The sequence below is a fragment of the Poeciliopsis prolifica genome, unplaced genomic scaffold (assembly GCF_027474105.1).
Source record: "Poeciliopsis prolifica strain line A6 unplaced genomic scaffold, Auburn_PproV2 SCAFFOLD011, whole genome shotgun sequence".
Lineage (NCBI taxonomy): Eukaryota > Metazoa > Chordata > Actinopteri > Cyprinodontiformes > Poeciliidae > Poeciliopsis > Poeciliopsis prolifica.
This window is the reverse complement of record NW_026562386.1, coordinates 2,354,602-2,368,129: the sequence shown is the minus strand read 5'-3', so window position 1 is coordinate 2,368,129 and position 13,528 is coordinate 2,354,602. Positions and strand designations below refer to the sequence as shown.

The 13,528-nt window shown below is 40.4% G+C and overlaps 1 protein-coding gene across 5 annotated transcripts in view; it reads left to right on the top strand.

Moving 5' to 3' along the window:
- The first annotated feature begins 586 nt into the window (after positions 1 to 586).
- The window catches only part of rnf111 (ring finger protein 111), a 29,650-nt gene continuing 16,708 nt past the window's right edge, over positions 587 to 13,528 (top strand). For 2 of the 5 annotated variants that reach the window (XM_055036463.1, XM_055036459.1), the window contains exons 1-3: positions 1,594 to 2,052; positions 5,992 to 6,940; positions 11,543 to 11,675. In XM_055036463.1, the coding sequence (XP_054892438.1) occupies positions 6,064 to 6,940; positions 11,543 to 11,675 (1,010 nt within the window). In that variant the 5' untranslated portion in view covers positions 1,594 to 2,052; positions 5,992 to 6,063. The other 3 variants (XM_055036462.1, XM_055036460.1, XM_055036461.1) reach the window with 3 other exon arrangements.

The following is a 13,528-nucleotide window of genomic DNA, read 5'->3' as shown; positions in this document are numbered from 1 at the left end:
GAGATGTTATTTATGTATTGTTTACATCTCAATGCACCCAAGAAGTTTTAGTTAGCACAATGTTAGAATGTATAACTACAGTAATCGAAAAGGATGGCTAGATACGGTGAAGAACAAATGAGGTTTTAATTATCATATTTTTTTTATTATGATTTTACTTAACAGTAGTAGATTTCAAGGAAACTTATTGCATTCACTTCAATCAAATGTATTTTAATACAAGTATAGTAATAATAAACTAATATGTTTCTAGAAAAAACATTGTTTGCTCCGATGTGAACGGACATCAAAAGTCTGGACCCTGAAAATGACATTTATCAACGTTTATATTTCTACTGCGGATGTTGCATTACATTTCCTAAACTGAGAAACGACTCTTGAGAAAATATAGATCTTAATGGATTCTGTGTTGGCATCAGTCATATTCTCTGTTGTCCTTTGCTGAAGCAAGAGATTATCAACAGCTCAGAGGAAACAACAAGATAAGCTGATCAGGAAGGCCAACTCTCTCCCCTTGGCCCAGTTTCAATGGTGGGAAACAGGAGAACTGCAGCCAGACTGACATTTCTGCTGGACAATGTTTCTCCCCCTGGAAAGCTCCTTCAGTGAAGCTCATCCAAACGGATGCATCCAAAATGCATAGAGGTCTGTTATGAGGAGCACTGCTCCAATCCTAATATACAAGTTGAAACAGATTCTATTAGTTTTCTTTTTTTAATTTATTTGTATGAGCACATTTAGTAGGCAAAGATGTACACATTTTGCTGTGCTCCTGTACACGTTATGCAACATAAATCTGTGTACTCTGGGAAGCAATATACACCATGTAATTCACTTACAGGGTTCAGGATATATTTCCTTTTACTGCAAAAGTTTTGTATTTTGAAATGTGTGGAGCTTAGTTTGTTTAATTTTCCTTTTCATTTTGATAGTTTCTCTATTGATGGACAAAATTTTGTACTAATTTAGGCATCGTGAATCCTAAAGGATTCTCTTGGTTAGATATCAGCAACTGTTGCCGTGGAAAGTTGTGGATTTTCCCTTTTCGGTCACATTTTAAATGTTACTGGAGTTTTTTTTTGTGAAGAACCGTTATCCTTTGTGGTATTTTTTTTAATTTTTGTTATATGTTAACAAGGAGATATTAGTGATAACTACTATCCCAATGAATAATGTTAAATTATGTGTTTCTCTTTTGCAGGTCGTTCTTCAATTTACGTAGCTCATTTCAGAATAATAAAAAATGAAACGGAGAATTTCTATGAAATGATTTGCGCAAATGTCCTCTTTTTGAGTCCCATCTTTGTACACTAGAGGGCGCACCAGTATTTGGAATGGAGATGGACGAGCCCATGACAGAGTTGTAGCTCAATATTCAGGATTCCGCATTAATCAGCAATAAAACGCACATGACTGTCCTTTGTTAGGTTTCCATGTGGTTTCTCTTAGAACAAATGGCACGAAAAGTGATGTTTTCTCAAGAAGCGATTTCTGAAATGGAGCTTGTAGTGAGGGGTTCGCAAAGTGGACGCTGAGTCTGGCGCCTCCTTGTGGCATCGCGGGGAATCACCGTGTTGTAGCCGTAGCCAGCCAACAAACGACCTGCTGGGTAAACAACAGTGGATGCCTCGGAAGGCAGGAATGGGAACTTCGTACAGGGCAAATAGTGAGACTTTTCTGTCTTGTTAAACGGGATCCAAATATACAGCTCCTCTCCAGCCTTCTGAAGGTCGGTTGGATGCCGCGGCGAACCAAAATGGCTGAATATATTCGAGCATTTAAGAAGTAAAGTGGAGCTAGCCTTAGCTTAGCTCGCCGCTACGGAGGGCCCCGCTGCCGTCGATTTTGTCTCTCGGCTCTGCTCGGGACTGTTGTCAGTTTCACAATTCCTGCTACAACCTCCCTCCGGTCGCGAGCTCATCGCAGGCCTGTCCGGGTTACCATCCAGATAAGTGTCCATTTTAAGCGCTCGACTCCTGTTTTCTTTAGGGTTTAACCTCTCATGTCACGAAAAGGACAGTGACACATTTAAAAATCAGGACTTGGACCCAGGTACGTGTTGTCTTTGTTGTCTTCTTGTCTGGAGCATTTTTGCCAAGCTACATGGCTAGCTGTCTGCTTTGATTTCTGGTCCTTCCAGGCACGTTTTTGTCATTGATAATGTTCAGATTGTGAGGTTTTAAGTGTTCACTCGGCCCTGGCTCCTGTCACTGGAGCAGCCCTAATGGGACACACACAGGCGGGTTCTGGACGGGTTTATTTGATTCTGATTAAAACGCCTTGTACAAACTAGCCTCAGTTTGAAACTCGGTGTTGTCAACTCAGTTTATTTCACCTGGTTGTGTTTCTGCTGGTCTAATCAGGGGACAGCAGATATAGTAGATCTCAGCACATCAGGCTCAGTTGAATAATTGAACTGGATTACTGTTACAATTCCTGTAAGTACATGGGTTTGTTTGTTTGTTTTACTGGCAGCCTGCACTTTTTTTTATTTTGTAATGACACACAAATCTCCTGGTTTAGGTTGCTGGTTATTAGAAATATGTGTCAGCCCTCTGCCTAAATGCTTTAGGATCTTTATTTCCTCTTAGGGCCCCTGTCATTGCGCAGCTTTTTGTGTGGCATCTGAAGACCTCTAGTTTAACCCTGGATACCCTATAATATAGACAAGAAACATATGCGGGTGTGCTTTTCACTTCTTTATTTGGACTTTTGATAAATTGTTGCTCAGATCAGCTCCTGCACAACACAAACCCTGCATCCCTGTTTCTCAGGAGTCACGTCTTCAGGTCAAGTGACAGCCGGCGTGCTGTTAGGAAATAAGCTGCAAAAGAGGAAAGCAGTGACATTGCCTTGTGTGCATTTCCCCCTCCCCGTGACTGCAAATCACACTCGCACTGCAAAATACTTCAACATCATGCACTAATGTTCATACTTGGTCGGATGGCCTGCGCCGAATGTGATCTGACATTTTTGTGTTTCTCTAGAAAGCTGCAAAGAGACGGTGAGTCCAGAATAGACTGACTGTGAACTCCTGAAGGAAAAGCAAATGTCTGGTCATTCGTGCTACAGTTTATTACTAACATACTCAACAAGAAGGCTTTGTAATATGTCTGATGCAAATGAAATTCCTGTAATGTGTTGAGAGACTCATTACAGCCAAAACCCCCCCACACCCCCTGGCCCCATTGCTTTGAATTTGTCCACAACACAAAGGTGTGCTTGGGGAACTCGGAAAGCGCGGGTTTTGCTTCCTTATCCGTTACATCACCTGAACTTCCAGGTGGCTACATAGTTGTTGGTACACGATGTACCTAAATAGCGTTTTGACATGGCAGCAGCGTCGTTTTATATTCAGATTACATTGAGTAAAGCCTTGTGGTTTGGTGCCACAGGCGTAGAGCCTGTGGTAACAGCTATAAGTTTAGAGGCACGTCGCAATGAAGTTATACGACTGTTTGCTGAAAACCACAGTGCATTCACTCAGCATAAGGAACTGTTATCCTGCTGTTATCTCAGTAGATAACAGCAGGGGGATGCATGAAATGCCCTTTTATGGAATATTTTGTTGTTTCATCAAACAGTTTTTATCAGAGTTGCCTCTTTTACTGTAGATGTCCATACAGGCCCTAAACCACTTAACCACAGTTGCAGCATATTTGCTGACAAAGAAATACCCACAATTTGAGTAATATTAATGTATATGACATTTTATTTCAGATTGTGTGGAGTGATTACAACAATTTCTTTAACAAAATAAAACCCTTATTGAATTGCCAAGTGCTGACAAAGTCACTTTTGCAACTTCTTGCCAGTGTGGAAGAAAATGAATCCAGGTTGGTTCTGACTGCCTCTTTGTGCTCATGGAATGAGATTGGAGCAGATTATCGCATATTTTACTGATTTTTAGATTTTTTTCAAAAAAAAAAAAGGTCTTAACTTGAAAATTACAGTTTAGAGAGATCCTGATTTCCCTCGAAGCCGTACAGTCCATCCGGAAAGTATTCACAGCGCTTCACTTTTTCCACATTTTGTGATGTTGCAGCCTTATTCCAAATTGTACTAAATGGATCTCTTTTCTGAAGATTGTATGCACAAATTCCCCATCACGACACTAGGGAAACTTTTTTTTTTTTTTAGACTTTTGCAAGTTTATTAAAAATAGAAGACAAAGAAATCATTTTGACATAAGTATTCAGTGTTTTTGCGTAAAACTTTGTTGATCAATTCCAGCCTTTTTGAATAGGATGCCACCAGCTTAGCTCATTCACAGGTTCTGAAGCTGCTCCTTAGAGGTCTTTGCTATGTGTTTTGTGTCGTTGTCCTGTTAGCAAGTGAACAGTCTCACCAGTCAGAGGGTGAAGTGGGTTTTCATCCACAATGTATTCATTTCCCCTCTGTCTTGACTAGTTTGGCAGTTCCTGCTGCTAGAAAACATCCTCATCGCACCATGATGCCACCACCGTGTTTCACTGTAAGGATGATAATGAGCCTTGCCATTTCATGCTTGGTGTTTGACCTCTGACCTGTCATCTATTGGACCACATATAGACAGGTGTTTGTCTTTCCAAATCAAGTCCAATCAACTGAATTCACTACAGGTGGGCTCCATTTAATCTGCAGGAACGTCTCAGTTTTGAGCTTCATTGCAAAGTCTGTAGCTACTAAAATGTTCCTTCTAGGTTTCTGTTTTAATTAATTTGCAGAAAACCTTCAAATGTTTTTCACATCGCCATAAGGGGTATTTGTGTGTAGATTTTGGGGAAAGAGATTAATGCAATTTGGAAAGAGGCTGCAACATGACAAAATGTGGGAAAAAGTGAAACTTTCAGGATGCGCTGTAACACATTATGTACCCCATTATGTGTCATAAAAAGTCAAAACAAAATCCGTCAAGACAAAGACTTTTAAGTGCACATCGTGAACATGTCTAAACAGAATGTATTTTTTTTTGTCCGCCTCCAATCTACGAATAAATAGACTACAGAGAAACAAAACCTTTCTGTAAATCAATTAAGCTTGTGAAGAAGGGAATCATCTGTTCATATGTGGAGCGGTCAGTGCATTCCTTTAACAGCAGGGATATTTTGAAGGTTTCCTCTGACCTTCCTTTCTTGTTTACTTTCTGTCTAGATTTACATGTCAGGACGTAAAGTGAACCTTAATGCAGCTTAGGATAACCCAGACTCATCACATTGACATGAGTTACTTCTGTCAGTGATTCCCAAATTGCCTAAAATCAACAATGGAGCAGTCAGATCAGCACTGACTCATCCTTTACCTCTGACTGAGCCTGCGGTATTTGTTTTCTCTCTTCAATCAGCAGCATTGAGTCACACTGTTTTAGTTTGGACTCGGATGGAAGCTCTTTTTAAATGAGCTCATCGTTTTATATTCGACAATGAAAAGTACTGTTATGACTGCTTGGGTTTTGGGGCGGTCGCCTTTGATTCATTCATAAAGATGTAAGAAATTCTTGATTTTTTTTTAAAATCAATGCAAATGACTGATTTTTTTTTTTTTCAGTTTTACGTTGAAAACATTTTTTTCTGATACACTAAAACTTTTGTTTTCTGCGAGACGTAACCAGTCAAATAAACTGAAATAAACCCAGACATTGATCCCCGGTAGTGATTTTGCAATTGAACTACTGAAATAAGTCGACTTTTTATTGATATTTACCTCATCGTTTCCATCATTACAATCCTGACCTTCCTCTTTACTGTCATTGATAAACAGAGCGTCTTCAGTCAGAGGCTTCTTCAAATTTGCTCCTATACAGACTGCTACAATCAGAATGAACAATGTTTTAGAAATGATCAGTTGCGCAAGTATGCTGCTTTTTTAAAATGTATTTATGCGATTGACAAAAATATTACATCAAGATTCCTGCATCACAATGTTTAGCTAATTTTCATCACCAATCCCTTGAAGGATCTTCAACAGAGGATGCTTTGTTGTTGCATTTTTAACTTTATGTCTCCGTTGTAGGTTTTGTGAAATGCTGCGGACAAAAGCCTTGGATTTAATGTGAGTGTGCCTGGAGACAGCACTGCTGCCACCATGAAGAGTGAAGTGCCATCTGAGGCCTCTAGCAGACAGGAGCATCTGAAGGAGCCACTGGTGAACCCAGAGTCCATGGACGGGACTAAGAACTTCCCCAACAACATGGAGGTTCTCGGAAAGGCAGCCAGCGACTTCGAGGCCCTTTGTGAATCCAGGCACCGGCCCCTGAGGGACACGGGGACGCACAGAGACTCGGAGAGGAGCCTGGCAGGGCGGAGAAAAAGGAAAGGGCAGCAGGCGGGGCCGTCGGACTGTTCACTGAAGGAGGACCACATCAGTGAGAACTCGCTGGCTCCTCAGCGGGCCAGAGTAGAACTTTTACCGCATCCCAGTGAGGATGAACAGAACAATGAGTCGTCCTTTAGTGACTGTGCCTCTTCCCCGTCATCCAGCCTGCGGTTTGGAGACTCTGACACCCTTAGTTCAGATGATGAGGGAGAAGCCGGAGCGACAGGGGGCCAACACAAGGCCCCTGCCCTACCACCTGGCGGAGGCGCCGCGGTCGGCCTGCGCCCCAGTCTGGGCCGAACTCGGGGTAGTCGCTCTCACAAGTGGGTCCGACCCGAGCCCGAGCCGGTGCTGTTGAAGCGGCCGTGCCTGAGCAGCCGGCGGCCACCGCATCGGAAGCGCTTTGTGAAGACGGCTCCTGGCGGAGGCCAGCGGACTCAAAAGCAGAAGGAGCGGCTGCTGCTGCAGAGGAAGAAACGGGAAGTGATCGCACGGAGGAAATACGCTCTGCTCCATAGCACCAGCAGCTCCAGCAAAGAGCTTAGCAGCGACTCGTCCTCGGCGTCATCAACTGAAGCAGAAGACGAGCTGTATGTGGACGTCAGCAGCACCAGCAGCCAGCCGATCAGTGCTACTGTAGCCACAGGTAAGGACAAACCTTTCACGCACACCTGCCTTGTTTGGTCCATTTTGAACAAACTCTGGTACATTTTTCCAGAAAGTCTGGTTTGATTTGGGAGGTGTGAATCAGATTTGGACTTTGGTGCAGCTCATATGCATATGTGGATGCAATCAGACCAGAGACCACTAAAAAAGCATATAGCGAACTATAGTGTAGGGCATTCTGGGTAAATAAAAAGTCTATCTCAAGCAGGAGAAATGACTCGTGGTCTTTTACCAAAGACAAGAGAAATCCTACAATCCCTAAAATCTTCTTCTACTCCACTTTTGTTTGCCTTTTGTGACAAAGCAAGTTGCACTCATGTCTTCAGAGATTTTCATCTCGCTTCCTTCAGTGGTTCTTAGTGCAGCGCCACCACAGGTGAAGGTTATAAAGTTTAATATGCACCTATTAGAAGATATGTGATGAACTGAAGGCATTTATCTGTCATGCAACAAGTGCCTTAAAAACATAAACAAATTTTGTATATAATGCAACATAACGGTGCTTTTATTTGTTCAAGTGACTTCAAAAACTGCATTTGTCACATTTGTTCCAGCTTTATTTTCTAAATCTTTAGAAATTGTGACCTCAGACTCTCGCTTCAGTTACCAGCTTTTATTTGAAGCACAAATAATGCAATACTGTAAAAACTATGCAGTGAAAAGCAGGAAGAGAAAACGGGCCGAGACAAGGTCGTGCGCAGCTTACAACGATCAATGTGCTGCTGTTTTTATTCGGCTCATACTGAGGGTCTTTGTGTCCGCTCCGTGGAAGCAGGATTTTCTGCTGTTTCACAAATGTAGTAATTGTAGAATAATTGATTGTGGTGGAAGAAACTGAGTGACTTAGCTGAGCTGACGTGGTGCAAGTGTTTTCTCCTTTTAGTGTTTTATTGTACCTGTGGTCATGGCTGCAGCTGCTCCTCGAGATTAGTGAAAACTCGTACATCATCCAGTCCCATCTGAAATGGGACTGGATTAACGGATATTATCAAAACTTGGTTTTAAAAAGGCAGATTTGATTCTATTCTAGTTTGGTGGGATAAATAAAATTTATCAATGGATAAAATTTTAGATTTTTGAAGATTTGTTTTTGCACCAACGCACTCCTTGGGTTTCCATATTTGGGAGTGATGTCCAAGCTCCCAGAGCGGCCATTTTGTTTGGAAAGGCGCATTTTACACTTTTCTTTTTATTGGGACTTTGAATTCAGGTCAACTGATCAAAGGGCCATTTTAAGATTTTACTTACGAGAATAAGATCACACAACCACAAAGTCAAAATAAAGCTACTGCAAAGATATACAGCGTTGCCAGCATGAAGATGTAATGTAAGTGAAAAGTATAGTAGTAATTTTATGAGAACTCAAAACACAAAAATTAAAAAAAATTAAAGTGAAGAATGTTGTTGTAGACATAAGTTATATGTTGGTTTGAGTTTTACAGATAAGAAAATACTTGATGTTAATACATCACTATGAAATTATCATAGCAGGGCTTTGAAGGGATTGTGCAAATGGCTGGATGTATTTCGAAGAATAGCACACAGACTGGGGTGATCACCTCAGATCTTGATAACGCTAGAAGCTTTTTTTCTCAATTAAAAACCATTTTTTCTGACAGTTTTCAGAGGTTTTTCAGGTAAAATTGTGTTTTTATCCTGCTAATATCATGACGGTGTTCTTGTAATTCAATAAATATTCTTATGGCCTAGTCGTAACATGCCTTTGTGCAATTTACAGAAGAGATTTTTAAAAACATGTAATATGCTTCTTTTAGAAAAGAATAATTTTTAAAAAAAATCAGAGCTGGTATGAAAAATGTGAGATTTTATTTTTAAGCCATACTGCCAAGTCCTAGTAGTTTGTAAAATGCATCTTAGCAAAAAATGTAATATTCAATGTTTATTTTTTAGTTTTTTGGTAAGTCTGATAAAAGCTGCAGCTTCTGTTGCCATATGTTAATGGCAACCGCTTCCCTCTGTTACAATAACAGCTTTATGCAGATCGTGAGCTCAAGTAACAACACTCTGGTGTTTCTCTGAGCAAGAGGATCATAAGCCCCACCTTTACTTTGGCATACTGTATCTCCTGTGTAGCCATTTAGCCTGGGTAATATTCCTGCTGCCGCGGCCCACGGGGAGAATGGAAAGTTAGCTGTTCTCCCTCCTTGGCGGGAGAGAAGCGAAGGCGCTGCTGAGCAGCAGCCTTTCGCATGGAAACAAAAGGTCTCTGAGGAAAAGCGAAGCATTTGTTGACAGCAGGACGTTTCATCACCAGGGGAGGTGATGAAACCTTCTCTGTGAATGTCCAGCGCTGGAGTGGGTGCGCCAGATATTCAGGGAATAGCTTTGGCTTACCTGTAAGACAAGTTTGATGTAAGTTATTGAAATCAATTGAAGTTAAGCACCTCAGATGACTGCCACTATTCCATTATAAACCAAACAATGGCCCTGAAGTGAACAAAACCTTGCTTTTCAATGTTTTAGTCTTGTTTTTTTACCTATTTATTTATTAAGCGGGGTTTATAAGCCTGGTGGGCCACCAGGCTTTACTTGACCCTCCCCCAGGCTAAATAAGCATTGCTTGTGTATTTCTTAAAATAAAATGGTTCGAAGCACAATGGCAATATAGTAGGTATGTTTTATTCATTCACTGGAACAGTCTGTCTTTACTGGTCTACACGCTAACAACTTCAGCAAATAAGGTGACAAGTCACGAATAAAGAATCCAAAAAATTTGGACACTTTAATTAGGATAAAACAACTAAAATGCAAAAAAATAATATTTTAATGTTTGATTTTCTTTTTAGCAATATCTTCCAATAACTTGTCATATTTTTAAACTTTCTGCCGACTTTAAACATTTTTTAAACCAAAAACATGACGTGCCACTGGCAGACTGCCCTACCACCGCTACCTCTGGGCTTAGCAAGTTTTCTGGGGAAAACCCTGTTAAGAATAGCAGCTGTCAGTGTAATTTACTCAGCCAGAGTGAGGAGTTCACTTGCAGGCAGCTGGACCTGCAGACGGTGCCTAGCAGCAGCTGTCATGAGAGAGTTGGGACTAAAATCAGAAAGAGGGAAACATGGATTTCATGAGCAAGTCAAGGAGATGTGCACTGAATCAGACCTTACCGCATGAAGTAGACGTTACTTTATTTTCATCTTACAAAATAATGTTCTTCAGTGCACGTCTCATTGACTAACTCATAATGTTCCCCCTCTGTGACCTTTATTCTGACTTTTATTCCTTTGTCTTACATGGAGTAAGAGCAGCACTAAGTTGCAGTACTTCCATGTATGCTGTTTCCTCCGAATCTTACAAACATGCCTCACTGTGAGCTCTTTCAGAATGTGGGATGACAGTGATAAAGTGGGCAGCGGCAAAGTGCTTAAGATTTACACAAAAAAGCTCAGTCTTGTTACAGAAGTTTGACTCACACATCCAGCGAATGAGTCAGGAGCTCTCACTTACACTGAGATATCGTGACAATAATTAGAAACAGGCCCACGACTGTGAGAACTCAGATCTGTAACTGGTGTGACCACACTGTCACGCTTTCTGAAAATAAGAAAATATGTTGTTTGATTTATGAACTCCAAAGACTGCAAACGTATGACAAAACGTGTTCCATGTTTATATCCTTCTCACTTATTATTTACAGAAATTGGCCTGTTAAAGTACTTATTCAACTTTTTACGTTTTTTTTATATTTACGTAAAACTAAACAAACAATTCGGATGCTGACATTACTGCAAGATTTCTTTTTCATTTTCATTGTTTTGAGAGTTAGATTGCACAAAACAAAGACCCCCGTTGATGTGCCCAGGCTTCAGGTTTTGAAGTGGCACAAAATAAACGTTGAAGTTTCCCGGGGCAAGATACCGAACCACACTTTCAACCAAGATATTTTTCTGTAACCGAAACGAAAGCTGAATATACAGAGTGCAAATACTCTGTTTTTAAAAGAAATCAAAATGTGAAGCGAGTGGCAAAAAAACTGATCAAGCAAAAAACTGAATGAGTTTTGAGGGGTATCACAACCAGACTAGAAGAGTTTCTGGCCCAACTGGTCAGAGGGAAGCTGCCTAGTGTCTCCCACCCCAACGTAGTCCAAGTGGTCGCTTTTACAAGGTGTTGAAGGTGAAGGAAAGTGTGTATAATATCGGTAAATAATGGTTATTGGCTATAACAGTAGTATTAATATTGGATATCAAAGTTTTTACATATTGGTGCATCTTTAATAAGTTTTTAATAATTTTTTTTTGTCCATGTCAACCAGCACTAACCAGAGTTATGTAACATTTCCAGTTATTCTCTGTAGGTTTATGTGAAAATGATGTCTCATGTTTCCTGATGACGTGCCTCAGTGTAGCGAAACTATTGCTACCCCCGATCACAACCCTTCCGCCTCGGGTTCACTCTCCCAGTGATTCAACGTTACTCTCAGTTCCGCCGGTTTTTAAGAAATGATTCCTCTAAGTGCTCACCAATCACGGTTACAAAATCAAGACGTTATTATGACCACATGACGACACTTTTTGCATGGTTTGTAGGATGCGTTAATGTGCGCTGGTGTGTGTAGGTGCTCTGGATGAGGATGTGGTCGTGATAGAGGCGTCTCCAGCTCCAGCGAATGCTGTTCCCGCCAGCGAGGAGATCAACGTCACCTCGACGGACAGCGAAGTGGAGATCGTCACCGTTGGAGACGGATTTAGGTAGGTGCTGAAGGGTCTGACGGTTTTGTTTGGTCGCCCTAAAGCGCACGTGTCAAACTCCAGGTCCAGGGGCCAAATCTGGCCCACTATAGCTTTTTATGTGGCCCTCTTGACTCTAGAGAGCCAACATTAAAAGGAGCTTCAAAAACCACTTTAGTGCTTAAAAAAGGATTTTATCAAAGCATCTTCCGAATTACATCAATGTGAGAAAAGGTTCAATAATATTTAATTTCAATGGATATTTTTATCAATACATTCTGCCACAACTGGCCTTTCGAAGACATTCTCGATCTTGCTATTGCCCAAAATGAAAGTGAGGTTGACACCCCTGTCCTAAAGCATCAGTAAGCAATTGAATTGTAATAAATATGATTTTTGTCGCAATGTTATGAAATGAAAAACCTGAGCAGTTATTACTGCTTGTTGTACTTGGCTTCAAGCCCTGCAGCCCCACTTCCTCCAGCTTTACTTGATTATATTACCTTTTAATTAAACATAACAAGGCATCTGAACTCCATTCAGTTCAACAAATGAATTTATTGTTTTATTTGCTTTGGCTAGTTTAGCTCTTGAAGCGCTGCAGATGCACCGTAGCTTTGGCGCTTTAGTGAACACATTTCCCTCTTCCTAATTCCAGTCAGCATTATTTAGCCTGAGTCGCTGCCAGGCCTGTTTATGAGGTCATTGTTCATCAATAAATGAACAATGACCTCATAACTTCTAGTTTTACCTCATACCTTCTTCTTTATAGATATGAGGAACGTGCTTTAAGTCTGAGAATGTAGTATAGACAAACATTTGTTTCCAGGCATTTGTTTCCAAAAAGCAACGCTGATAAAACAACACCCAATATGTCTGCTCTGCACATCATATGATGTATTTTATTTACTTACTAATAATAAACATTCGTTTTTCTTGACGAAATGCTTTCCCTGCCCTCCATCTTTGTATACAGCTGTAGATTGTGCCTGTCACAAACCTAATATTTACACATTAAATCATAGGTGAAGAACATAGGAATGAAATTATTAATGAAAAATAAGAAAACCTTTGTCTGAGAAATGTCTTTTTTTTTACTTATTTTTTCACATATAAATTGTGTAGGAATCTTGTTTTGGTTCAAGAAGCTCAAATAGTCCATAAAACAGAGGAACTAAAAATCCTTTTTGATGGTTTGATTCAGGCTGAAATGGTTTGAGTTGTCTAAACTTATTGAAATCTATTCGACTGAGTTATTTCCATAATCTATCCAAACGTTGCTCTTTATACATCAATCTTTTATTGAATAATCTAGAGGCTCCTGCTCCTTTCCTAGCTTCAGTCGTGTCCTTTTGGGAAGGTAAAGATTTCACTCTTAGCCTCTGAATATTATTTTGTTTTTGCGATGACAAAAAGTCAGGATCCTCTCATTTCATTTTCTGTTCCTGTTGTGTTTGTTTGAGTCTGTGTGATGATTTTCTGGGATACAGCCTTTTTTTTTTTTTTTGCCATTCTGAAGCTTTATGAACTTGAAAGAAGTTCTGCAGCTTTGCATTTGTGTTTATTAATTTACAGAAGTGCTAATTTGAACAAGACGAGGAGGCTAAGTTGAAGGAAAGTCCCATGAGGAAACTTTATTTTAGAACAACTAGATTGTCAATAATTACCATTTGGGTTATAATTTGTGTTGAAACACAGGACAAAATATTAAAGAAATGAATTTATCGAGAATGAATCTTGGTTGTTGACTTCATCAACATGTTAAAGTGAAAAGCTGCTGATGTAACTGTTGCAACATCACAAATCCATCCCACTGAACCCAGGACTTTCTTGCTGTAAGGCAACGATGCACCACTACGCAGCCCATCTTTTAC